The following is a 26,942-nucleotide window of genomic DNA, read 5'->3' on the forward strand; positions in this document are numbered from 1 at the left end:
CAGGATCTTCTTGGAGAAGGAAATGGCAACCCACTCCAGTATGCTTGCCTGGAGAATCCCAGGGCCAGAGGAGCCTGGTGGGCTGCCATCTATGGGGTCACACAGAGTCGGACACGGCTGAAGTGACTTAGCAGCAACAGCAGCACAGGATCTCCTATCCTGAGAGCTGTCTTGTAGTCAGTCTGCAGGGGCTGATCCAGTTTCACCCTGAATCTCTTTCCTGAGCTGTCAGCTGTGCTTCCCATCTTGGGCAGTTCCTGTAAGTGTGATGAGAGTCCTGAGAGGTGGAGCTCAAAGCTTGTCCAGTGACCCTCCTACAATAAACTACTTACAATAAACTACTGGCCACGTGTCCTTTTAAAAATGTGAGACTTAATTGGATGAATCATATGACTGTTTCCCAGTGATTCTTATGTTGTTTTCCTCAATTGATTTTTCTTGGAAAAATGATTAAAGAAATGTGGCCAAAGTAGGTATCAGTGGCTAGGTGAGTCATAGTGCAGAAAGCAGGATTTATTCCCAGACTATCAGGCAGTGGTGTTCTTGGTCACTTCCTTTCTATCATATAGACCATTTTTAACCAAATAGAGAGAAGTTGATTATTAACTTGACTTTAAGAGACTGCTGAAGCCAGCTGATTGTATCTTTTGAGTTATTAAAAATAACTTGTCAAAGAGAACTTTTTGATGTATCTATTCAAAAGGTGTAAAAATATTCTTAAAAACACTTGATACTGGGTTTTAGATTTTCTGGTCTTAGACACCTTGGAGGAAGCCTGCAGACAGTATAAATACGGATTGAGTTTGACTTTATTGGTGTGGTGTTATAGTTTAAAGAGGTGAATTAGCAGAAGCTGTCCTAGATGACTAATTTATGAATTTTGCAGTATCTTTCCAATTAAGAGGAGCATCTTTCAGTGTGTTCAGTGCAGAGATCTGCTGTGCACTGCTTCCCCGGTGGATTTATGTTTAGTTGCATGACTGATAGAACAGTTCAAACTAAGGGTTTCCCTTAATTCATGCTGAGGGTTTATCCACCATCTGCTCTAGACATGTCGCTTTATAATTCAGCTTCACTGGAGACTGTTGTGAATCCTGTTAAAATAACTTGTTTTTTTTAACAACATTTAGATGGATATCATTCTAATACGGTGCTTCACTTTCTATACTGCATTTTGAATTTCTTAAGTTGTCCTTTCCACATGTTCTTAACATGAAACATTATGACCACTTCATCATTCAGTTCAGTTCAGTTCAGTTGATCAGTCGTGTCTGACTCTTTGTGACCCCATGAACTGCAGCACGCCAGGCCTCCCTGTCCATCACCAACTCCCAGAGTCCACCCAAACCCATGTCCATTGAGTTGGTGATGCCATCCAACCATCTTATCCTCCGTCGACCCCTTCTCCTCCTGCCCTCAATCTTTCCCAGCATCAGGGTCTTTTCCAGTGAGTTAGCTCTTCGCATCAGGTGGCCAAAGTATTGGAGTTTCAGCTTCAGCGTCAGTCCCTCCAATGAACACCCAGGACTGATCTCCTTTAGGATGGACTGGGTGGATCTCCTTGCAGTCCAAGGGACTCTCAAGAGTCTTCTCCAACACCACAGTTCAAAAGCATCAATTCTTTGGCGCTCAGCTTTCTTTATAGTTCAACTCTCACATCCATACATGACAACTGGAAAAACCATAGCCTTGACTAGATGGACCTTTGTTGGCAAAGTAATGTCTCTGCTTTTTAATATGCTGTCTAGGTTGGTCATAACTTTCCTTCCAAGGAGTAAGCGTCTTTTAATTTCATGGCTGCAATAACCATCTGCAGTGATTTTGGAGCCCAGAAAAATAAAGTCAGCCACTGTTTCCACTGTCTCCCCATCTATTTCCCATGAAGTGATGGGACCAGATGCCCCATGATCTTAGTTTTCTGAATGTTGAGCTTTAAGCCAACTTTTTCACTCTCTTCTTTCACTTTCATCAAGAGGCTCTTTAGTTCCTCTTCACTTTCTGCCATAAGGGTGGTGTCATCTGCATATCTGAGGTTATTGATATTTCTCCCGGCAAACTTGATTCCTGCTTGTGCTTCCTCCAGTCCAGCCTTTCTCATGATGTACTCTGCATATAAGTTAAATAAGCAGGGTGACGATATACAGCCTTGACGTACTCCTAGCCCGTGTCATTGTAAGAACATATCCATTCCACCCTCCCTTTGTCTCTGGGAGGGTTGTTCTTCCATCTGCTCGAGTGTTCTGCCCTGTAAATGAGAGGCATTTGAATGATGAGGCTGCTACTACCATACAAGTTTGTTCTGTTTGAAGTTTGATAGTTTTTTTACTTAGGGCTTTTGCCATTCTTAAAAAAAAACTCAGTTCTTAGGTTTTGCTGCCACCAGGTGCATGAGTATAGCATAAGTTAAGACAGAGTCCAGAGTTCTGAGTGTGTGTGTGAACAAAGTGTAACTCTATTATCATAATGAAAGAATCTGAATAATCAAGTAGACTTTTATAAGGCAAATTTTACAGATAGTATTACATTGACTAACATATACTGCCACATTTCTCTGAATCTAAGATGTCATCAATTTTAAAAAAGACTCATCGGTTTTAGAAACAATTGAAAGTGACAAAAATTAGTGTCTTAGAATGAATGAAATATAGGAGAAAAAGACCTAGGATAGTATATCCGGCACACAGATTTTTAACATATTACTCCTCCTTTCAGAATATTGTCATTTACTCAGATCAGTTTAATTGAAATGTTATTTTTTCCTCTTCCTTTAGAATAAGAATGTTAGAGATAGAAGGGCCTTAAATATCCTCAGTTTGAACTTCACTTTACAGGTGAGGAAACTGAGGCTCAGTCAGACTTGGTGATGCCGTGATTTAGTGACCAAGGGTCTTTGCTTCTCCAAGCCCAGTGACATGGAGCTCACCTGGGAGCTTGTGAGACAGGCAGAATCTCAGGGCCCCTTAGAGCTGCTGAGTCCACATTTCCATCTACACACATTAAACTTGGAAAGTACTGGCTCCATACTCCCCAGCTGAAGGCCTTTGACTTTGCACAGATCTCTCTCTTACCAACTTCACACATTTTCTACCACCCATCACCATCAGCCTTCAGTGTACCCTGTACACGCTGGGACGCCTCTGCCCATCAGTACGCCGTGCCCTGCTGCGCTTAATCTCTCAGTCGTGTCTGACTCTTGGCGACACTATGGACCGCCAGGCTCCTCTGTCTGTGGGGATTCTCAGGCAAGAATACCGGAGTGGGTTGCCATGCCCTCCTCCAGGGGATCTTCCAGACCTAGAGAATGATCCCAGGTTTCCCGCGTTGAAGGCAGATTCTTTACTAGCTGAGCTAACAGGGAAGCCCCACCCATCAGCATGTTTCCTTACAAAAGCCTCTGGGGCAGGCACTTGTCTCTCCCACTTCCTTCTCTCCTGAATCCTCCCGACCGTCACCAGGGTCTTCCATTGGTGAGCCCCACTGCCCCAGCTGCTGATGCCCTTGGAGAAACGGGCCACCATAATCTGCAAGCCTCCTTGCACAGCCCCTGTCCACTCCCTGTCTGCCTGGTGTTACAGAGGTGAGGCCGTAGTCAAAGGCCCCCCCCCACGGCACCGGGGCCCACCCTTTTCAGCTTTCAGAAGCCACACCCTCCTCTCTGAGCTCAGTTCCTCCCTGAACTCGAGACTCCTCCTCCACTCACCCCACTGTGACTCGACTACTAAGGATTTCAAACCTGTTGCGTTCAAGTTCAAACAGAACATTTCAAACCTGCCTGGCTCCACCCCACCACACTGTTTCTTTCTTACTCTTCCCCATCCGCGAAAACGAAAGCAGTGTTTTCATATCATGCCATCATAGTCCCAGTTGCTCAAGCCCCAAACCTGAATGTGTTGATTTCTGCATTTCCATTGCCACCTCTGTACTCCAAACCTCCATCATTCTTGCTTGGATCTTCACCCACTGCCCTGTCCCTCAGCAATCAGAATGATATTTTTTTAAACCTTGGGGAAATGGAGTCATATCATTCCCTGGCCCAAAATCTGTGAGTGACTTCCTGTTCTGTTTAGAATAAATCCCTCAAGTCCCAATAGTACTGGCCAACCGTCTGCCTCCCCTCAGGCCCTCATACCCACCCCGAGTTCATTGTTCCCACCTCTTTGCTGCTTGTTAAACAAGTCAAGATCTTTCTGACCTGGATCTTAGTGTCGCTCAGTTGTGTCTAACTCTTTACGACCCCATGGACTATATAGCCTGCCAGGCTTCTCCATCCATGGGATTTTCCGGGCAAGAGTACTGGGGTGGGTTGCCATTTCCTTCTCCAGGGGATCTTCCCGACCCAGGGATTGAACCCAGGTCTCCTGCATTGCAGGCAGACTCTTTACTATCTGAGCCACCAGGGAAGCCCTCAAACAAGTCAAGAGTTTTCTGGCCTGGATGTTAGTGCTCACTTAAAAAAAAAAAAAAATTTTTTTTAATTGGAGGATAATTGCTTTACAGTGTTGTGATGGTTTTATCCATACATCAGCATGAATCAGCCATGGGTATACATATGTCCCCTCCATCCTGAATCTCCTTCCTGTCTCCCACCCTATCCCACCCCTCTAGGTTATCACAGAGCACTGGGTTGAGCTCACTGCATCACCCAGCAAATTCCCACTGGCTATCTATTTTACATATGTAATGTGTATGTTTCCATGCTACTCTCTCAATTTGTCCCAGCCTCTCCTTCCCCCAACTGTGTCCACAAGTCCATTCTCTGTGTTTGCGTCTCCACTGCTACCCTGCTTGGAGCTTCATCAGTACCATCTTTCTAGATTCCATAATATGCCTTCATATACAATATTTGTCTTTCTCTTTCTGACTTACTGCACTCTGTACAATAGGCTCCAGGCTCATCCACTTCATTCAGATTGACTCAAGCGAGTTCTTTTTTACAGCTGAGTAATATTCCATTGTATATATGTACCACAAGGTTTGTTCTGTCTGGAGCACGCCCCTTGGATCTGTGCTCAGCTGGGGTCCTTCCTCCCTCAGGTGTCAGCTCAAACCGCCCAGGGGCCTCACAGCCCCTCCCCAGCAGTTCTCCCCTGGTAGGGCCACCCCACCCTCTGACCCCCCATGACTTCGCTCTGTCTTTGCAGTCGTGTGCATACTGTGAAATCGCCTTGTGTGTATTTTTCATTCTTGGTTTATCTCCCCCACTACAGTGTAAGCTCCATATGGACCTTTTCTATCTTGGTCATTGCTGTCTTCAGCAGCCTGGCCTCTGAAAGCTTTCAGCAGATATTTACTGAGCATCAGGTAGAAAGCCGGGGTCTCCTGAGTTTCTGAAATAGAAGCTCAGGGGTCAGCCTCATCAGTGTACTGGTGAAGAACTCAGGCTCTGGAACTGAGCACATGTGGACTTAAATTCTGGTTGCCTACCAGCCAGCTCTGTGACCTTGAGGAAGCTTCTTGGCCTCTCTATGCCTTGGTTGGTCCGTCTGTAAAATGGCAGCAATAGTGTCCATCTCATAAGATTGCTTCAGGAGTTAAACAAGATGATGCATTAAACAAGAGAACATATTAAACCCCAAGCACAATGCCTGGCAGAGAGTAAGTCCCCATATGTGTTTGCTATTTTCATCATCATGAGTCTTTTTCTATAAAAAGTGAGTTTCTTTTGATTATCTAGCCTCACTGTATCAATCAAGGCCCAGTCAGGAAAACAACACTGAATTGCTTCTTGACCCTAATGGTCCATTTGCCAAACACAGGGAGACACCCCCTATGACACCTGCCCTTAAATATTGTGGCTGTTGAATTGTCTATTCAGCTCCATGTCCTCAGTTTTGGATCAGAATACCTGATTTTCATAAAATGTAAGTGTATCCTCCATAGTTTGAGTGTCCTATATACTAAGCAGTGTTTAACAGCCACAACAGTTATGCCCTTGCTCTCACGGACCTTGTCCTCTAGTTGAGGGAATAGATAAGCAGATAAAGAGTCGAACTGTGGCAGAAGATTCTCAGAGAATAACCCATAGGCCCTACCCGGATTCTCGAGCACCTAGCTAGTGTCTGGCATTGCAGGAGGCCCTGACTTTCCTATTTTCGAGGCGGTGCCAAGGTGCAGCAACAGCCCGGATAAGAGCCGGCCAGGCTGGTTCACACCAGTTCTGGCATCGGGGCTGGATGGCCTTGAAAGGCATTGACCATGAAAGGTGTTCATTGTCTCCAGGCCTCCTCAGTTTCCTGCCAAGGTGTTAGGCTACAAAACAATGAGACTAATTTTTATGTGAAGGTCTTGGAATCGTTCTTATATAGTTTACAGCTCCTAATTCGTTTTTATTTGAATACAGTCTAAGTTCCTTTCCTCCCTCTTAATTTTTTTCTTTGGAAAAAGTAAGTATTGGACTAAACAGAAAGCTTGCCAGCTAGCACAAAGATGTCCTTGTATACCTTTCATCTAACCTTCCCAAATGCTAAACAAAGGCACTCAACCAAAAAAAGTTAATTTTACCACATTTACTTTATCATTCTTCCTACATATAAAAATTTCTCCTGAAACATGAGAATAAGGGACAGACATGACGTCTCTGCCTCTAAATACTTGTATAAAGAAAGAAAAGTAGAAGTGTTAGTTGCTCAGTTATGTCCGACTCTTTGCGACTCCGTGGACTGTAGCCCACTAGGCTCCCTCTGTCCATGGGATTTTCCAGGCAAGAATGCTGATGTGAGTAGCCATTTCCTTCTCCAGGAGATCTTCCTGACCCAGGGATCAAAGCTGGGTCTTCTGTATTTCAGGCAGACTGTACTGTCTGAAGCACCAGGGAAGCCCAAAATACTTGTGTTTCTGTCCCCAAACTGTACAGTGTTCAAAAACATGAGTTAACATGGATACAACAGTATAATCTACAAAGCCTATTCACATTTCATCAATTGCCCTAATATTCTCTATAGCAAAAGCCATGCCCAACTTTCTGATCCAGCATCACATACTGTACTTGTGTGTCATGTTTCTTTAGGCTCCTATAATCTGGAGAATAATGAAGTTTGGGGCTTTTTTTTTTTTTATGATCCTAACATTTTTAGGGAGTAGAATGTCCCTCCCTTGAATTTTCCTGTTTCTTTGTGACTGGATTGAGGTTATGTATTTGGTGTGGAAATGCCACACAGATGGTACATGATTTCAGGAGGCTTATGATGTGTCTTTATCTCATTCCTGATGATGTTAACTTTGATCATGTGGCTAGGGTGGGAGCTGCCAGGTTCTCCACTGAAAAGTTACTGGTCTTCCTGTTGTGATAAATAAATATTTGAGATGCTTTGGAACTTGGTGAGCCTCCTGCTTCTCATCACACTTTGGCCTTCTGGTTTTAGCATCTGATTCTTGCCTGACAGTCACTGTGGTTCTTTCATGGCCCTAGACTGCATTCACCTAGACCTTGAGGCCCTCTCCAAGGACACTCAGGACTGGAAGAATTCATCATTCTTCAGGATGGAATTTTATCGGTGAATACATTTAATTAATTTTTTTCAAATTTATTTTTTAATTGAAGGATATTTACCGAATTTTGTTGTTTTCTGTCAAACTTTAGCATGAATCAGCCATAGGTATACATATGTCCTCTCCCTTTTGAACCTCCGTCCCATCTCCCCCCCATCCCACTGCTCTGGGCTGATACAGAGCCCCTGTTTGAGTTCCCGGAGACATACGGCAACTAGAGAAAGCCCACGCAGCAGCGAAGACTCAACACTGCGCCAGCTTTCTCTAGTTGCAATGCGTGGGGGTTACTCTGTAGTTGGGGTGCGAGGGCTTCTCATTGCAGTGAAAAGCACGGGCTCTAGGGCGCGGGCTTGCAGCATGTGAGGTCAGTAGTTGTGGCTCCCGGGCTTGAGAGCACAGGCTCAATAGTTGTGATGCACAGGCTTCGTTGCTCTGTGACATGTGGGATCTTCCCAGATCACGGATCGAACCCATGTCTTCTAATGTGGCAGGTGGATTCTTTACCACTGAGCCACCAGGGAAGCCCCAGTAAATACATTTTTAAGTCTCATTACCCAGGACACAGGGATGGGGAAGGGAGAGTAGGGTAGTAAGACTGTGACAATTTATATCTAATAATATGTTTTTATTCAGGCTCTTGCAAGTTGACATCTCCTTTCAACTCAAAGGCATTGACCTGCAGACGATTCATTCCCGAGAGCTTCCAGACTGTTACGTCTTTCAGAATATGGCAAGTATCTACTTCACTAAGCCACTTTTTATCCTTTTCCTTGACTCCTTTTGTAGGTGCAGAGTGTACAATGTACCTGCCTATAGATGTATTAGACAAAAGTGTGTTTAAAACAGTTTGAATGCCATGCTATAGCATCGTTGGTCCAGAGGCTGTGACTTCTAAAAATGAGGCAAGCCTGTTCCAACTTTTTAAAACTAGATTTCTGGGTTGAAAAGAGGAGTTTTCAAAGTGGACTTTGACTTCCTACTCTCCTAATACTTTTTTTTTTTTTAAAGTTTATGACCAGTGCTTTGAGTGTCTATGTTTTTCCTGCTTTCTAAGGAAGGTCTTTGCAAATGTTGTAGCAAATGTTTTCAAACCTCAAGGCAGAAACTGTCCGCTTGATCTGAAGGCCAGTCTGCAAAGCCGCAATTGCTGCAGCTTTTATTTTTGGACGGGCGGCCATGTGCCATGGAATCCTTCCTTCCTACCTTCTTTCTTCCTTCCCTTCTTTCCTTCCTTCCTCCCTCTTTCCCCCTTCCTTCTCTCATGTTTAGTGATGGGCAAAACTGAATGCTAAACTGGATGTTATGTGTCGCTGCTGTTTTAGCAGTTTGGAAGTGTGCTTCCTTTAACCACAATCGCTAAGTGCTCACTGAGTCCCTACGAGGCAGCAGGCGGGGTGTCACGCTCTAGAGGTACCATGGCCCTCAGGAAGCCTATACCCTAGTGGGAAAGATAGAAAAACAGGTCAACAAAGAAATAAAAGTAATTATAAATTGTGATGTGTAAGTAGGGAAGAATGTCTGGAGCAGAAAGTAGCATGATTTATCTCCTGGAGTGACCCGCACATTGCAAAACGCATTATGGAATCCAAGGTGAAGAGCCTGGAGAGCTGAACATGTAGGTTCAGCTATGATTGAACCCATGATCACATCTATGATTGAACCCACAAGTGAGCATCTTTGAACACAAACCACGTGCATGCTACACATTCTTAGTGTAATCCAAGAATATCTCCACGACCAAACCAGAGGTTAGAGAATTAAGCTCTACAAGCCTCACTTCTGTACCTATGAGCTTGGACTAAACTCCCACTAGTCCTGCCATTCAAGGCCTCATTCCCTCCAGGAAGGCCCCGAACATGCTTCTCTTAAGTCCTAACATACTCTGTATATGTCACTTATACACTTTAAATGCTTGATATATAATGTGAAAGACTGAGGGCATTTGGAAATCTTAAATTCAAACCATAACCTTGGAGCAATCTTTGCCATATCTGAAAGCATTGTATGTAACACTTCTGAAAACATTATATATAGTGCCTGAAGCAAATAGAAAAATAATCTCTAGCATAGTAAAAGCCTAGAATCTCATACCCAAAGGACTAAATTGAAGCAAATGCTTATAAATTCCACTCAGGGTAATAAATGACATCTTTGTGTTCTCTTGTCAGAAATTGGTGGTGAATTCTCATTTTCATTCCTCAGACCAGTTGGCTGTTTTGCATTAGGGTTTCTCTGAATCTGAATGTGGGTTTAGTAGAATTTCATGTATACACCCCTTGAACCAACATCTTTTTGGCACCAAGGACCAGTTTTGTGGAAAACAATTTTTTCACAGACAGGGGGAGGCAGCACTCGGGAAGGATGGTTTTGGGGTGATTCAAGTGCATTACATTTATTGTGCACTTTATTTCTATTATTATTACATCAGCTCCACCTCAGATCATCAGACATTAGATCCTGGAGGATGGGGACTCCTGCTTTGGACCACAGTTTTTCATTAATAATAGGCAGTTAGGAAGGAATCTTGTGATGAGGACGTTTTCATTGGTCTGATTCTTTTTGGATCAGCACACCGTTTGGATGCCACCGATGTTTTAAGCAGAACTGATCTAACGTGTCATACTTTCTGCTGGGTTGTAACCTCTTCATCTGTTTGTGTCTCTAGATTGTCTTTGACAATAAAGCTCACAGTGGCAAAATCAAAATCTATTTTAACAGTGATGCCAAAATCGAGGAATGTAAAGACTTGAAAATCTCTGGATCTAGTAAGTATGTTACATGCTCGCCCATTGTGGATTGTGAATGATCCTTAACACTTCATTTGGGGATTTTGGGTATATAAAGGGTTTACTTGGATGATAATAAGAAGAAAGAGCTCCAGAAAACCACACTTTGAATGTTTGCTTCTGTCAAGCATACTCTGAAGCTTTGCGTTTTTGTTCAGTTCAGCGAATGTGGATTATAGACCTCGTAGGAGAGGTTGTGTTGCCCAGAAGTTAGGAGCAGTTTCTAGAGCCTGACTGCCTGGGCTTGGATTTTGGTTCTGTTTCCTGTGTCTGTGATCTTGGACAAATTCCTTCGCCCCTCCACGTCACAGTGTCTCTCTCTGAAAAGTGAGCGTAACAGTAGTACTTACTTTCCAGGATGCTGAATAGTCAATGAATGACTGTGTTAAGCGAGCACTGAGAGCCAGCGTTGGCAGACAGTCATTGCTAGCAGTCTGGGACAGAAAGAAAACACCTCCGTGAGGGACGCTGACATGCTTAGACTAGGTTGTCCTGGATCAGAGTAAGTGGTGGAGGCACAAGATATGAGGGTCCGGACAGCAAAGGTTCACTTTGACAGGGGCAGAGCAGGACGTACAGAACAGCAACACTTCTGGGAAAAGGTCTGATTTGCCCTGAGCCCGTGACAGTGGGGCAGGATCAAGGCCTTCAGAGCCCAGAGAGCAGCCTGCACAGACCTGGGCTGGTTACTCAGTCCTTACTCATAAGACACTTCTTGACCCACAGGCTCAAGTGGCCTCCTGAAACCCCTTTCTCGTTGAGGGGTTTGGATGATGTTAACGATGGGTGGTCAGTGTTTTTTCATTTACAAGTTTTGTTTAACCGAACCTGCCTTGGACCAAATCTTAGCACAAAATAAAATGTAAAATACTTGTGGTTCCTGACCATTTTGTATTAGTTTTAAATTAGACTCATTTTGTGGCTTTTCAGCTATATAATACATGTGTGTGCACGCGCGCGCTCTTTGCGATCCCATAGGCTGTAGCCCACCATTCCTCTGACCATGGAATTTTTCCAGGCAAGAATACTGGAGTGAGTTACCATTTCCTCCTCCAGGGGATCTTTCCCACCAAGGGATCGAACTCACTCTCTTGTGTCTCCCTTATTGGCAGGTGGGTTCTTTACCATTCATGCCACCTGGGCAGATGATTCTGAAGTTTTGGCTTTGTAGTTCCATTTGCTGACTCAACCTCTGATCAGAATACACACTTTTAGTTTCTGTTAAAAAATGGTTACCGAAAGGCACAGACCAGATGTGAATTTTCCAAGTCCACGTGTAGGCTGCAACTATTTTATGTGAACAAAGCTAACCCTGGTCGTATAGGAAATGTGGTTTGGAACAGTCATTTGACCAAATAAGTTAGTTAAACAGTTTGCCAGAACCTGGTTTCCTTCCTCCCCACAGGCACGCGGACCACACTGGCAAGTTTTCCGAGCCTTTACTCAGAAGAGAGGAGCTCTAGCTCCCTCTTGTGGCCAGTGGGGAGAAACACAATCTCACATCTAGAAATATTGACATATTCTTCCAAAGCTGCGCCCTATAAAATCAGATTCCATGACCAGAAGAGAGCAAATTTAAAATAATTTGACAAGTCTTAGAAACCTGAAGTTTGGAAAGCAGCTTAGAAAATGGATTTTTTTTTTTTCTTCTATCTAGGAAGCTGTCTGGTGGATTGATTGCCCTGGTTTTGGGGGAGGGGAACAAAGGCAAGGGTGACGTCTTAGGGGGTCCTTGTGCTATTTGCAAAACATTCCGAGATTCATTCACATCCAGGCACTTCCCTTGACACTTCTCTAGCTTTGTCGTTAATTGTTGTCTCAAGGTGAAATAAAAGAAGATATCCAAAAAAAAGACAGGATGACCATTTTCACATACAAACTCAAAGTTGCCTTTTACGACTTCTAATACCCATTCCCAGTACATCACTAACCTTCATGTTAACTTGATTTGTAAATGTAGCCATTTGAGCCTGGGAGCTGGAGGGGGTGTGTACTGACAGGCAGGACTCCCCGTCCTCAGGTGATGTGAATGAATGTCCCCGGGGAAGGGGTCCAGTAAGTGTGTGAAGGGAGCTGGAGGGGGTGTGTACTGACAGGCAGGACTCCCCATGACAGGTGATGTGAATGAATGTCTCAGGGGAAGGGGTCCAGTAAGTGTGTGAAGGGAGCTGGAGGGGGTGTGTACTGACAGGCAGGACTCCCCATGACAGGTGATGTGAATGAACGTCCCAGGGGAAGGGGTCCAGTAAGTGTGTGACGCGTTGGTCTGGGTCCCACAGGTGGCAGTGGTGGTGTGTGGGGGACTTCTCAGGGCCCTGGAAGGACTGGGTGGTGGGGTAGGATTTCCCTAACCAGGTTGCCAGAAGCAACTCTCTGGACTAGAGTTTTGCAGACCCAGTTTTGGGAACTGCTCTTGTGGAAATAACTTAGTGTCAGTAGAATAAGAAAGCAGTTATGATGTTTGGGCTTCCCTGGTAGCTCAAATGGTAAAGAGTCTAACTGCAATGCAGGAGACCTGGGTTGGATCCCTGGGTCAGGAAGATCCCCTGGAGAAGGAAATAGAAAGTCACTCCGGTATTCTTGCCTGGAGAATTCCATGGACAGAGGAGCCTGGTGGACTACAGTCCATGGAGTTGCAAAGAGTTGGACATGACTAAGCTACTAACACACACATGATGTTTATAAAATACTTTTTGTAACATATCAAACTAATCTCAATAAATCAAATTTTAAAAATATAATACTTATTTCTCTGTTATGAGGGATGATTTATCTTCTTAGTTCCAGGCCTCAGTTTTCTTAACTGTAAATAAGGCCCAATCCAAGCAGTCTTAGAGATTTTATTCTAGTTATAGGTCAGAAAGGAAGGTACTAGATGCTGTGCTTGCATTTTTTTAAAAGATATTTCAGCCGTATCTTTCCAAGAACTGCCCCTATTCTCTCCAAAAAAAAAAAAAAAAATTAAATAATGGTGGTCTTGGATTTGGTCAGGTTGTGTTCTTACCTACCTATTAGATAGTCTCTCAAGATAACTTAAACTTGTGAAGTGGAAAATGCTAAAGAGGGAGGTAAGTGCTCCGTGTGAGACACTAACAAGGATCATTTGCCTGATTTCCTGACAGTGTATGAAAGTGCTACGGCTATGCTCCCATGTGGTACCCACGGCACCCAAAGCTGAGCAAGGCTAGCCAACTCGCTCAGTGAATTATATTTACTAGCTGCCATACACATAGCCCACTGGATGAGCTGCTCTCGAACACGTGCCGAGATGCTCACGCCGTTATTATCTCTAAATCTGTGGACACGCTCCCGTCTTCCTCTTCAATGCCTTCTCTGCAGAGGTGTCTCTGTGGAGCACCCTGACTTCAGACGCTCCTGAAGGTTGCCTGTCCCCAAACCTGCTTCCTGCTCCCCTGGCCTTTCTCCATCTGGTTCCTGAGTATGTCTCCTCTCCTAATTCCCAGACATTGCCACCCTGCTGCCCGCAGCCCTCATCCTTCCTAGTCTGCATTCCTGTCTGCCATCTCTGATTGGCTGAAGCCCATGGTTTTAGTCGCCACCAAGTCGTCCTCTCTTGTCATGAATGTCCAGACTGAGCCAGTGGACCCAAGACCGAGAAGAGGTCATTCTCGATCAGTCCTTCCTTACTCCCTAAGTCCCACTGAATCTCTCTTTTTCATCTCTTGCTGCCTTGTGCCTTATCCTGCTGTGTCTTCTCTGCCTCTGACGTTGCTCAAACCTTCACAGATTCCAACTTAGATTATCGTCGTCTGCTTATGTTCTGCTGGGGTCACTGTACTTATCTGTAAGCCTGCTGAAGCATTATGCTAAGCATAGGCATTGTAGTGTTGAACAAAATATATCCAGTCCCTGCTTCCCAGAACCAATCATGTAGTGGGGAAGATGAACACTGAATGGTATAGTAGCTGCTGTGTTTGTTATTGTGTGTATGGGCCAGTTCTAGATGCTTTCGTATATGAACTTGCTGGATCCTCATGACAGCCCTCTAAAATAGTTTGTTTTGTTTTTTCATTGTACCCATTGTTTTGGATGAGGAAACTGAGGTTTTGGATGAGGAAACTTCCCCAAGACTCCACAACTTCTGAGTGCAGAGTCGAGATTCAGAGCCAGGTCTCAAGCTCCAGAGATTGTCCTTTTTCATTTTATACTGTCTCTGTGCGCCTTGCTGCGCTGTCTTTGAATATGCAACTGAGTTCAGTGCCCATCAAGCAAAGGGGAGTGAATGGAGCTATAGGTGTGTACACCTGTGGACAGGGCTATGATAGGGTTTGGAGGGAAGGGTTAATAGGGATGGGAATTTAGGGGATTCTGTTCTGAGGAGGAAAATACTCAAGGCTGAATAATCCCCGTGCGTGATGGGGAGGGTGCTGTTCCCGGCAGAGGTGCAATGTCCCTGCGGGGAGAGAGGGAGAGGGGCAGAGGGAGAGAGAGAGAGCGCGGAGCAGGGAAGAAGGAAGACCAGAGTGGCCTCAGGGTGGAAGAGCTGGGGGCTGGGAGAGAACAGCAAGCTGCCAGTGACGAGAGCCGTCGTTGGGATTTAGGTCAACACCACAAAATCTGAGAGAAGCTCAGCTTATAGTTTGGTCTTCCTCTAGTACACCCCCTGTGCTACTGTGTGTTCCAGGATCCAGATCTCAATGCTCTGTGGTGACTAAATGTGAAGGAAATCTTAAAAAAAAAAAAAAAAAAGAGGGGGGATGTATATATATGTACAAATGATTCACTTTGCTATACACTTTGTAAAGCAACTATACTCCAAAACAAATCTGATTACTACTCTCTGTATTTCATTCCAAGTGGTTGTTTTTCCCACATGTAAGAAGAGCTTATTGATTTGCCACTCTTTGCTGGGACAGTGCGTAGTAAGATTGAGAAGCAGAAATGGGGATTTTGAGTGGTGGATTTTAAAATGTTTGTGCTGTGCCTAGTTAGTTGCTCAGTCATGTCCGACTCTTTGCGACCCCACGGACTGTAGCGCTCTGTCCATGAGGATTCTCCAGGCAAGAATACTGAAGTGGATTGCCATGCCCTCCTCCGGGGGATCTTCACCACCCAGGGAAGCCCTTTAAAATGTTTGTTCCCTCATTAATGGAGAACTTATGTTTTTGATTTTGTGTGAGAGAACTCAAGAGTATGTCAGTAGTTCTGCCTCTTTTGAATAGGGTCCAAATGGACCACCTTCTATTGAATTCTACTCTACAGTAAATATTTATAAATACATTTTAGTATATCTGTTAAGAATGTATATGTTTTTAAATGTGTAATTCGACATCAGGGAATGATTGCCTTGTTTGTGAACCTCTGAATGAATGCAGTGTAATTTGTTTCTGATGTTGAAGCATTTATCATTTGATCTTATTTTCCAGGTGCCATTTTGTTTGGAAATTATTCCCAAGTAAGGTGTGTTTGACGTTTGAATTCTGTTTTTGTTTCTCAGTTCAGAAAAACACTCAGTATGTCCTGGTGTTTGATGCATTTGTCATTGTGATTTGCTTGGCATCTCTTATCCTGTGCACAAGATCCATTGTTCTTGCGCTGAGGTTACGAAAGGTAAATGTGTGTTGGAATATTCTCCCTCCCTTCCTGACCTCGGCTTTCAGCTTGTCCAAACAGTGGGGCCTTGACGTCGGGTTATCCTGCCCTATCTGGGGCCTTGACTAAATTAAATTCCTTTGAGTGATTGTCCTCCAACAAGGCATTCATCAACCTGGGGTGTAGAGAGTGAGTCCAAGTTCCTGGCATGTCAAGTAGAATCAGACAATTATCCAGCTTCAACCTGAGCACAGCAGTGAACTTCTCAAGATTTTGAATGCTTCTAGAATAAATGAGACCCTTTTAAATTCAAGAGTGATCTTAAGAACAGGGTAATAGCATGTGTGGGTTTCATCTTTTGTCTTCAGATCAGAGTTCATTTTGACAGGAAGGCATGGTAAATGGGTTATAATGATGCATAAGATACGTTATCCTATTTTTAAAATTAGTTTTAAAATTCTCCCCTGAGGTTCCTTTTACCTTTTTACCCTTAGGACTCTCGTGACCACATACTCTAGCACAAATTTTATCCCGGTGTGTGGCTCATGTATAAACACAGACTAGGGTCAGTGGAAGTAGGAAGTCATCAGAATACCACATGTGGAGCAAGAAAAATGGTCTTCATTCTATTTTCTACTTCTTGACCTGTGTCAGTTTATTTTGTAAATACCCACTTCTCTTACCCACCCACCCCCACCCCAAGTCCCTTGATATTCTGAATCCAGTGTCAGGGTCTGGGTTCTGCCAACGAGAGTGTGGGGCGCTGGGAGCCCACACCTGGGAGCTGGGCCGCCTGGACTCAAGGCCTGGCTCGGCTGCCCCATATCTCAGTTCTTTCCTCTGAAAGGAAGGGTCCGTGGCACCTAGTTCGTAGGGTTGTTGTCTGGTTGAATGTGTTGGGAATATGTCAGGTGTTTGGAATGGACTCTGTGTCAGCTGTTTCAACAAGAGTCTGTTGGAGTGGGAGCGCGGCATTGGGTGTTGGAGTCACTCAGTTTATTGGCGTGCTCGCCTCCAGCCGGGGTAGATGGCGGGGGGACGTGTGGGCTGTTATCTGTACCCTCCAAGTGAGAATCCATCCTGTTGGAAAAGGCAGTGTCATGCCATCGGACTTGAAAGAGCTCTGTTCTGCACTTTTTTCCTTCCAGAGGCCAGTGCAGTTTGTTAGAAATGACTTTTTTTTTTTTTTTTTTTTGGCTGCAGAGATTCCTAAAGTTCTTCCTGGAGAAGTACAAGCGACACGTGTGTAATGCCGACCAGAGGGAGTTTATCAACCAATGGTATATCCTGGTGATTATCAGCGACCTCCTGACAATAAGTGGGTCCGTGTTAAAAATGGAAATTAAAGCCAAGGTGAGGGCAACCCATTTTAAATCTTTGGCTCTTTCTATTCTTTTGGGTCTCACATACTCTTAAGATATGTAGTGATTCTCATGTTTTCTCTTTTCTCACATCCATAAAACTGAAGCCTCCTTTGACCTGGTTTTTGGTGAGCAGAAAATGAGGAGGTGGATGTTCTGTGCAAGGTGATATTCCCATGAATGTCCTCTCGGGAACTTGGCAGCATCTTCAGAATAGGAATTGAAGTGTGAGAGGATTGATTGCTTGGTCAGGCTTTATTTATTTTTTTAAGTTGCAAAAAGCAGCCTCTGACCCTTGATCCAATCACACCGTGAGCCAGGGGTGCTCACCCATGACTGATGAGGGTTCTGAAAGAGGTTTTATTTAAGGATGATTAAGTGCCTCTAGTTGCCCGGCCCTTGGGTAACTTAGTTGATTTAGTCTCCCAAGTCTTGACTCCTCCCCTTGATGCTCTGCCGTCAGTTAGCAAATCTTACCAGCCTTCCCTCCTGACCTCTAATACCTCCCTCTCATCCATGGCAGCTGCTCCGCTTCCTTCAGGCCGTCTTCCTCTCTGGTCTAGATCTTCTCATTGCTGCGGCTCCTCCTCCCGCCACAGCTGTCTCCTCACTGTTGCTCTGCCTTCAGCCTTGTACCCCTCGGACCCATCCACCCAGCCGTCAGAGTCATCTTTCTGGCGTCTGTCTTGCAGTGGCAATCCTTTCTGCCTCAGAAACCCCCTCTGTGATGAAGTGGCCTTCCTTCGGTGTGGTCTCCAGGGTCCCCATCGTCCAGCTCTCCCTCCCTCTCCCGCCCTCGCTTTCTCTGGTCTGTCAGTGTGGGGTCCCTGCCCGAGGCCCTGGCTCAGCCTCTGTTGACTTGCAAGGCTCTCCCAGCCTGTCCACCAGACCCACCACTCTGGGGTCACGCCCGTGGGAGCCCAGTGTGACAAGTCCGGCCCTGTGCCCCTCACTGCACATAGCACATGATATTAGAATTGTGTTTGTTCGTGTGTCTCTTCAGTTAGACCTGGGAGTCCTTGAGAGCAGGGACTGTTAGCATGTCATGCTGGGGCTTTCTTTTAAAAGTGTTAATAGCTGGAAGGTATTGTTTGATATTTAGCAAACATCACTAGTTTATGTGCTTTAATGCCTAAGTCAGTGGTGAATGCAGTCTCTAGTTCAGAGTATTGTTTGAACAAAGATTTAGTTCAACAAATTGCAATACTAAAAGGAAACGAGAAACGCATTTGGAATTGTGCACTCTTATTAATTTTCTTCTTCAGTTTAAAAACTCTTAGAATCACTATAGAGAGGCAGGCAGATCATTCTTTTCCAGTCAGTTTCAAGTGAGGTTCCTGAGCTGAGTGGAGTAGAATATTTTACTAATATGTCTGTTTTTTCATTTCCTAGAATCTCACAAACTACAATCTGTGCAGCATTTTGCTTGGAACGTCTACGCTCTTTGTCTGGGTTGGCGTCATCCGATACTTGGGTTACTTCCAAGCCTATAATGTAAGGATGTGTGGCACCACTGGGATTCAGGTCCATTTCTTTGGGATCTATTAGCTACTTTTTAATAACTCCCATTCTGCTGTTTTGTGTTTTTTATTTTCAGGTGCTCATTTTAACAATGCAAGCCTCGTTGCCAAAAGTTCTTCGCTTCTGCGCGTGTGCTGGTATGATCTATCTGGGTTACACCTTCTGTGGCTGGATTGTCTTAGGACCATATCACAACAAGGTGTGTGGTCTAATTCTTCCTCCTGCATACGAGGCACTAGGGACCCTTAAAAGTGGGTTTCAGGACTTCCCTGGCAGTCCAGTGGTTACGACTCCACACTTCCAATTCAGGGGACTTGGATCGCACCCCTGGTCAGGGAACTAAGATCCCACAGTGCTCACAGCATGGCCAAAAGAATAAGTAAAATGTTTTTTTTTAAAGTAGGTTTCTAGCATTGACCTTCATCCCACTTCTCTCCAGCACATACGCTTGACATCCGTGAACACATATCTTTGCATTAGTTTTCCTTTTCTTTCCCTTTCCTGGATGTTTAAGTGACTTTAGGATATTAAAACAAGAACGGCAGGAAACCGGAGAGCACATTTATTTCATGGTTGTCTGGGTCTAGCTTAAGGGGTCACATGTTAACCCAGCTGGACACCACATAAGAAGTGTTAGGACATGAGATCACTATAATAAAAATGAACGTTAAGTAAGGAAAAGCATTTCAAAATCCGTCTGACTCAAAGGGTTACAGTTTTAATCCAGATTAACTGAGGAGGATGGAGGAGGATAAAGACTGCCCGGAATGACCACGGTAGTTATGATTAGAAAGGTAACACATCTTGTCTTTGCAGGGGGCTTTGATTTCAGCATCATCTTACTGCCTTATTAAAGTTCAGTATCTGAATTTTCAACTATTACTGGGCTGCAGTCAGTATCACAATTTCAGGGACAACAAAGTGATGTTCAGATGTTCTTGTTTTTTCTTTTTAAATGATTTTATTCATTTATGGCCGTGCAGGGTCTTCAATGCTGTGTGGGCTTGTCTCTGTTGCAGTGAGCAGGGGCTTCTCCCTAGACGTGGTGTGTGGGCCTCTCATTGCCAAGCACAGGCTCTAGGATGCTCGGGCTTCGGTTGTTGCAGCACCTGGGCTCAGGAGTTGCAGCTCCCAGGCTCCAGAGCACAGGCTCTGCAGCTGTGGCCCAGGAGCTTAGCTGCTCCAATGCATGTTGGGATCTTGCTGAATCAGGGGTGGAACTCGCAGCTCTTGCATTGGCAGGTGGATTCTTTAACACTGAGCCGAAGCTCTTGGGCAAATTTTAGATTCTAGTTTTCTACACACGTATCTGGTTAGAGAGGCCAGGATCAAGAAGCCTGGGAGCTGGGAATCTTCAGCCATAGTTCTGGCTCTGCCATCAAAAGCTCTGGGGCCTTTGGCGAGCGTCTCAACTTTCCTGAGACTGTTTCCTCCCCTTAAAAATGACTGGATGCTCGCTCAGTTGTGTCCAACTCTTTGCGACCCCATGGACTGTGGCCCACCAGGCTCTGTCCATGGGATATCCCAGGCAAGAGCACTGGAGTGGATTGCCATTTCCTTCTCCAGATGTTCTTGTTTTAAAATAATAAATTTGATTCAAAGATATAGCAGGAAATGAAATTTGGTAGGCTTTGTTTTCAAACCAAAAAAGTAAAAGCAATGATTGCATCTTATAGTTTTTTTTCCACAGGCCTTTGGCAGTTGGGACAATAGAAACAACAAAAATAAAAATAATAGCAGCTAACACTTGAGGTAATGCTAAGCGTTTCTCTCTTCTCTTTCATTTAATTTTGTCAACAGCCCAGGGTACTGTCATCTTGACTTAGATGTCCTACAAGGAGAAAAGTAAAGATGTAAAGGATTGTATTGACACTGGTATATACAACTCAGCTTTAAATCTTGACCTTGATAGTCACATTAAAAAAAACCATGATCAAATCTGGTTTATAAACTCATCACAAAAATTGAGCAATCCATAAAACTCAAACCTTTGGTATTGTCCTACTAAAATAAATCCTAGTAACTTGGAATCTACCCAGACTTTCTCCTCTTTAAGCATTACATTTAATTTGTCCAAAGAGAATTACCATTTTCCTACCTGAGAAACTATATAGTCAACAAAGTGACCATCTCTGGGTTATTAGCAAATCTTGATCATCTTACTGCTCTTCCAGTTCTATCCCACTGATTTAAAGGTGACTCATCAGTAAAAACTGTTCTTTGATATGATCTCTCTGATCTGGAGAATTTACTGTCTTCGTGCCCAGGAAAAGTAACTTTCTTCTTCCTCACTGGCCTCGCGGTCTGAATGCTTTGCCACATTTTGGTCACTAGAGGGCAGTGTTGCACCATGTGGAATAAATACTCCTCTTCCGCGGCCGGTGAATTCATCCAGTGGTCCTGAGGCCATTAATGGTTCTCTACCTTCCCTGCTGGCACCAGTGGTAAAGAACACGCCTGCCAATGCCGGAGACTTAAGAGACGCGGGTTCGACCCCTGGGTCTGGAAGATCCCTTGGAGAAGGGTATGATGGCAACCCACTCTAGTATTCTTGCCTGGAGAATCTCCATGGACAGAGGAGCCTGGCGGGCTACAGTCCCTGGGGTCGCAAAGAGTCAGGCACACATCTTCCCTATCCCATCATTGTTCTGGAAGATGCTCAGAAATGTTGCTTTAATTTTACTAAACTAGCTACCATTCTCAAGGGCTATGTGCTACCTAGTTAAAGTGCCCATGTTCTTTACCTCCCTTGCTCTGTTAGCCCTCCCCTTAACCCTGTGAGAAATATTATTATCTTTTGACAGAAAATAAGGATCTTAATATGTTAGATTCCTGGGGTTGAATAGTTAGTGAATGGCTGAGATAGGATTCACACCCAGGTCACCTTTACCTTAATACACATCCTTTGACCAATAAGCTGAAGGCTTTTCTTCTTTTCTTTTCTTGGCATTACCTAAAACAAATCATTACAAAAGAGCATTTAGTCTGACTCAAGAGTGGCCCAACCATGAGAGGAAAGCCGAGTCATCAGTCTTATTTCTTTCAATATGTGTCAAGGTTACCTTGTGAATGATGGTGTTCTTTGCTTTGTGAGTCTTGACTGTATTTTCATATCTTCAGTTCTGTCCTTTCAAAGGGTCCAGAGGATCAGCACTATCCAAGAAAAATATGAGAGCTACAAATGAGAGCCATGTCTACACTTTAAAAATTTTTCTAGTAGCCACGTTAAAAGCTTTTTTACAGAAATGGATGAAATTGAATTTAATTATGTGTTTTATTTCACCCAGTATATTTAAAATATGACTCCAGCCTGCAATCAGTATAAAACATTGAGATATTTTACCTTCCTTTCTTAGGCACTGAGTCTCTGAGATCTGGTGGGCATTTTGTCCTGACAGCACATCTCGGTCTGGACTGGCTGTTGATCAGATGTTCCATAGTCACCGGAGCTGGTGGTGGCCACATTAGACATGTCACCTCTTGGCTTACGTCTCTTAGTTAATGCCAGTCTGTTACTTCTCCCCTGGAGGAGTAGAGAGATAAGAACTGTATCTCTGGGGTTGTATAGCAGGTCTGTTTATGGCTTCTATCTCCCATTCCTAACCACGCTGATATATTCAGAAAACACAGAGTTGAGTTAATTCAGTAGATGCTCAATAGTCAGAGAAAACCTTCACTTTCCTTCTAGACTTCTGTCTTTTTCTTCTCTATATTACTTCTTCTTTGAGTCTAAAGTTAGAATTGTTTACTACCCCTGCACATCTCTCTCCAAACCAATCCAAATGGTCAAAAATTTCAGGTTCTGCCAGTCAGTCACTATCTGTTGAATCAGAAGACCTTCAAGTATTGCCTGAAAGCTTGAAAAATGGCACCAGAGTGAGCATTTTCTAGAATTTCTAGAATCACAGCTAGCTTGGGTGTAGAAGCTCAATCGTTCTTTAAACAAACAAACAAACAAAAAAACTCTAAAGAGAAGGTATCAGAAAAACCAGAATTTCACCCTGATGCTTGTCTGGCAGCAGGAATCCCACATTTTAGCTTCTGGGTTTCCTGTTAGACATCAGATTTCAATGGTTCAGCTGAAAGAGAATGAAAATACAAGTGTCCTGCCGACATTTACTCCAGCACTAATGGACATTGGCACAACGCCCTTTCAAAATGTATGAGCTTGGCGGGCTGGAGCCTGTTGCTGTTTAATAATTCAAAAAGGACTGGAAGAACATAACTGTAATGTAGCTTTGACGTTTCCAGAGTACTTTCTGAGGAATATACCACAGTCTTGCATTTATTGTCCCCATTTTGCAAATGAAAAGACAAAGCATTGAAAAATCACTGGTCTTGGCTGACGCCATTGGTAAAAGTTCAGTGGCCCCTGAGCTACACCTTCTTGCTCTCAAGGCCTCTGGTTTTAGCCAAGCACCTCTCTTATTCAAAACAACTATTAGCTGGTTAAAACATTTTATGCGAATGCTACATGAGACTCTTAGCACCAACTCTTGAAGCAAATTTTTATGTCACTCTCTGACATAAGCCATTGCAAATTGTGCTTTCATTCACATGAAAGTTCTTTTTGGTTCAATTGAAAAATTATCATTTGTGGAACAAATGCTTGGGTTTTCACTGTGGTAGGCTGGAGCCCCTGGAGACGTTTTATGGAGATATCCATTTGATATTTATTCAACATCTACTGTGCCCCCGACACTGTCGGATCCTTCTAGCCCAAATTCTTAGAGGATGGGACAGTGGATTATTGCTCTTTGCATTCCTCATGTCGCGTGTGGTACACAGAACATGGTAAAGGGCTCAGCAAGTTTGCTGAATGACAAGAAGCAGAGACGTAGCAGAACCTGCTTTCTCGGGACTTATACGCTTGCAAGAACCAAAGCAATTTCCTAGGAATGCATTTGTAGCCTGGAAGCACATTAGCACCTTACTTCTCTTTACCTTGGGTATTTTTTTAAATCTCTATTTTTAAAAAATTGAAGTAAGGTTGATTTGGAGAAGGAAATGGCAACCCATTCCAGTATTCTTGCCTGGGAAATCCCATGGACAGAGGAGCCTGGCGAGTTACAGTCCATGGGGTCGTAAAAGACACAACTTAGCAACTAAACAACATAATTGATTTACAGTATTTCAAATATACAGCAAAGTGATTCAGTTATACATACACACACACATATATGTATTCTTTTTCAGATCCTTTCCCGTCATAGGTTATCACAATATATTGAATACAGTTCCCCATGCTATATAGTAGGTCCTTGTTGTTTATCTGATTTATATATAGTAGTGTGTATCTGTTAATTCCAATTTCCTAATATATCCTCCTCCCCTTTTCCCTTTGGTAACCATAAGTTTATTTTCTATGTCTATGAGTCTATTTCTGTTTTGTAAATAAGATCATTTATATTGTATTTTAGGTTCCACATGTACGTGGAATCCACATATAAGTGATATCATATGATATTTGTCTTTCTCTGTCCAATTTACTTAGTATGATAATCTCTTAAGTCCATCCATGTTGCTGGAAATGGCATTATTTCATCTTTTTATGGCCGAATAATATTCCATTATATATATATATATTCTTTATCCATTCATCTGTTGATGGCATTTAGGTTGCTTTCATGTCTTGGCTGTTGTAAATGCTGCAAACATGGGAGATCACATATCTTTTTGAATTAGAGTTTTCTCTGGATATATGCCCAGGAGTGGGTTTCTGTATCAAATGGTAACTCTAGTTTTTTAAGGACCTGCCATACTGTTCTCCACGTTAGGTATTTTTAAAGCTCGTTTATTATACTATGGATCTTGGCCACTGAAACTAGCTCACAGCCACTTCTTATGGTATGAAATGGTAGTGTATGTACCAATTACTTACCTTACTAGGTCTCTGTTTAACTTTTGGGTGGGTTAAAATAAATCTCACATGCCCAGAGAAGAGGGAGATAAATAGCGTTAATGCTGAGATGCATATTGTGTCCAAATTGATTCTAAGTAACTACACAGGAAACTAAGGGATGAATTTGCACTGTGCCCACCAACTTGCAGTTCTGGAACTTGAAACACAAACTGTTGGAGGTTCTTGACACTAAAGAAAGGAATTGGCCAGTTTCCAAGAGAAACTCTGAGAAATATGGATTTAAAATTCTTTTAATTAATTAATTGTTGGTTGTGCTGGGCCTTCATTGCTTTCTGCGGACTTCTTTAGTTGTAGTGAGTGGGGTCTACTCTTGGTTGCGATGCTCGGGCTTCTCACTGTGGTGGCGTCTCTTGTTGCCTTGTGAGGGCTCTAGGGCACACGGGCCTCAGTAGCTGTGCACATGGGCTTAGCTGCTCCTTGGCCTGTGGAGTCTTCCCGGACCAGGGATCAAACCCATGTCCCCTGCACTGGCACATGGATTCTTAACCACTGTCCCACCAGGGAAGTCCTGAGACATGAGGATTATTAATGGTGCTGTCAGAGTTGTAATTGATGTTCATGGAAACCAACTTGAACTACATTGTCTTAAGGCTAGTGGTGGGGTGGAAACTAGTTACTCTGGGAACTGCCTGTCTTATTATTAAATTATCTGCATATTAATAAGTGATTTGCTCCATGGATGTTCCCTCCAGGGCTCTGTGGAGAGTGACTTTAGTCCAGGTCTTCAGAGCTGTTGCCGATGTAGCAAAGCCATGGGCATGATTCTTATTTGGGGTATGTCTGTATGCTCTCCCTTGGTTACAGAATTTACCCCGTGAATCTGTCATGGACTGGGAGTTTGCTAGCTGGTTGGGGTATAGAGAAGTGTGCAGACAACAATTAGAAGACCAATCAGTCATTTCTTCATGGTTCTTACTGATGTAGAGAACAAACTAGATCTGCCAGGGCAGTCTGTCTTGATATAAGACTGAAATAGCCTTTCCACACTGGCTCCATTGGGCAGAGACGATGACGGGATGTACCAGATGAAGAGAATAAATCCCATGATTTAAAGACAGAGAAGTGGCCCAGGTGCTGTGAGAGGAGGCAGACACACGATCTTGACGCTGCCGTTCAAGGGATGGCGTGAGGCCCCGTAAACAAGGAACTTACTCCAGGGTTCTTGGCTTGGATTTTTACTTTGCCTCCAGACTTTGCATTATTGCTAAGCAAGAGAAACGATCTGAAGGCTATGTTCTTTGAAGTTTAGATTTTACTGCAGCTTGGATTGGAGGCTGAAGAGGTTGGAGGGAGGAAGACTTTTCTGGAGTTTTCTGTAATAAATATTTAAGTGTGACATCAGAGAGGGGTAGAAAGAGTGGGTTAGAGAAGCACCATACAAACAGACAAACCTTATTAGATTGTAGATCAGGGAAAATAAATCCATTCAACACACTGCTTTTTTTTTTTAATTGAAGTTTAGTTGATTTACAGTGTTAGTTAATTTCTGCTCTACAGCAACATGATTGTTATACATATATATAGATTCTTTCTTTAAATATTCTTTTCCATTGTGGTTTATCACAGGCTATTGAATGAGGTTCCCTGTGCTATATAGTAGACTTTGTTGTTTATCCATTCTATATATGATTGCTTATATCTGCTAACCCCAACCTCCCACTCCAGCCCTCCTCCAACCCTCTCCTCTTGGCAACCACAAGTCTGTTCCCTATGTCAGTGAGTCTGTTTCTTTTCCACAGATAGGTTTCTTTTGTGTTGTATTTTAGATTTCACATATAAACAACACATAGTTTTAAGCACTTGATTATTTTGGAGTAGTCTTTTTCTGGTAGGAGGCTGGAGTCGCAGACAGAGATAGAGAAATTTGGAAGGGAAGCCCGTTTTCTGGGCTCAGATGGTGGGAGCTATTATTATGTTGCATGTGAATCCATATTGATAGCACAGCTCCCAACCGGAAATGTCCCAGAGACATTCACAGGGACTTGTCCCCACAGCCACACGCGCTGACTTGATGGACGTACCGGCCCCTCCTCCCGCTAAGGACAGAATATGTTCTGTTACAGCTTTGCAGCAACCTGTTGTATCTGCATTTCTGAAAACTGTGTCGCCTTTTGCCTGTTAAGTCATTATCATTCTTCACATAGAAACTTTTCACACTCATCTAATGTTTAACCCTCTGACCTCAGAGACTTCATTCATTAAGCACTTGCTGTTTACTTTCTGTGGATATGGCAGCTGGTGGTCAAGCGCATAAGCCGGGTGGGGGCTGCGAGCTTCCTGGTGCATTCCACACCAGCCCCTGCTCAGCTC

General features: G+C 43.7%; 1 protein-coding gene across 6 annotated transcripts in view; it reads left to right on the forward strand.

The window, feature by feature from the left end:
- Positions 1-26,942, forward strand: part of MCOLN2 (mucolipin TRP cation channel 2) — a 60,509-nt gene that overhangs the window by 26,630 nt on the left and 6,937 nt on the right. For 5 of the 6 annotated variants that reach the window (XM_061121501.1, XM_061121504.1, XM_061121505.1 and 2 more), the window contains 7 exons: positions 7,409-7,493; positions 8,122-8,218; positions 10,154-10,253; positions 15,733-15,845; positions 17,031-17,180; positions 18,581-18,682; positions 18,786-18,908. In XM_061121501.1, coding sequence (XP_060977484.1) covers positions 7,409-7,493; positions 8,122-8,218; positions 10,154-10,253; positions 15,733-15,845; positions 17,031-17,180; positions 18,581-18,682; positions 18,786-18,908 — 770 coding nt within the window. Of the gene's footprint in view, positions 1-7,408; positions 7,494-8,121; positions 8,219-10,153; positions 10,254-15,732; positions 15,846-17,030; positions 17,181-18,580; positions 18,683-18,785; positions 18,909-20,399; positions 20,462-26,942 lie in introns of those variants that run through there. The other variant, XM_061121506.1, reaches the window with a different exon arrangement.

Source organism: Dama dama, chromosome 20 (genome assembly GCF_033118175.1).
Source record: "Dama dama isolate Ldn47 chromosome 20, ASM3311817v1, whole genome shotgun sequence".
Taxonomy (NCBI): domain Eukaryota; kingdom Metazoa; phylum Chordata; class Mammalia; order Artiodactyla; family Cervidae; genus Dama; species Dama dama.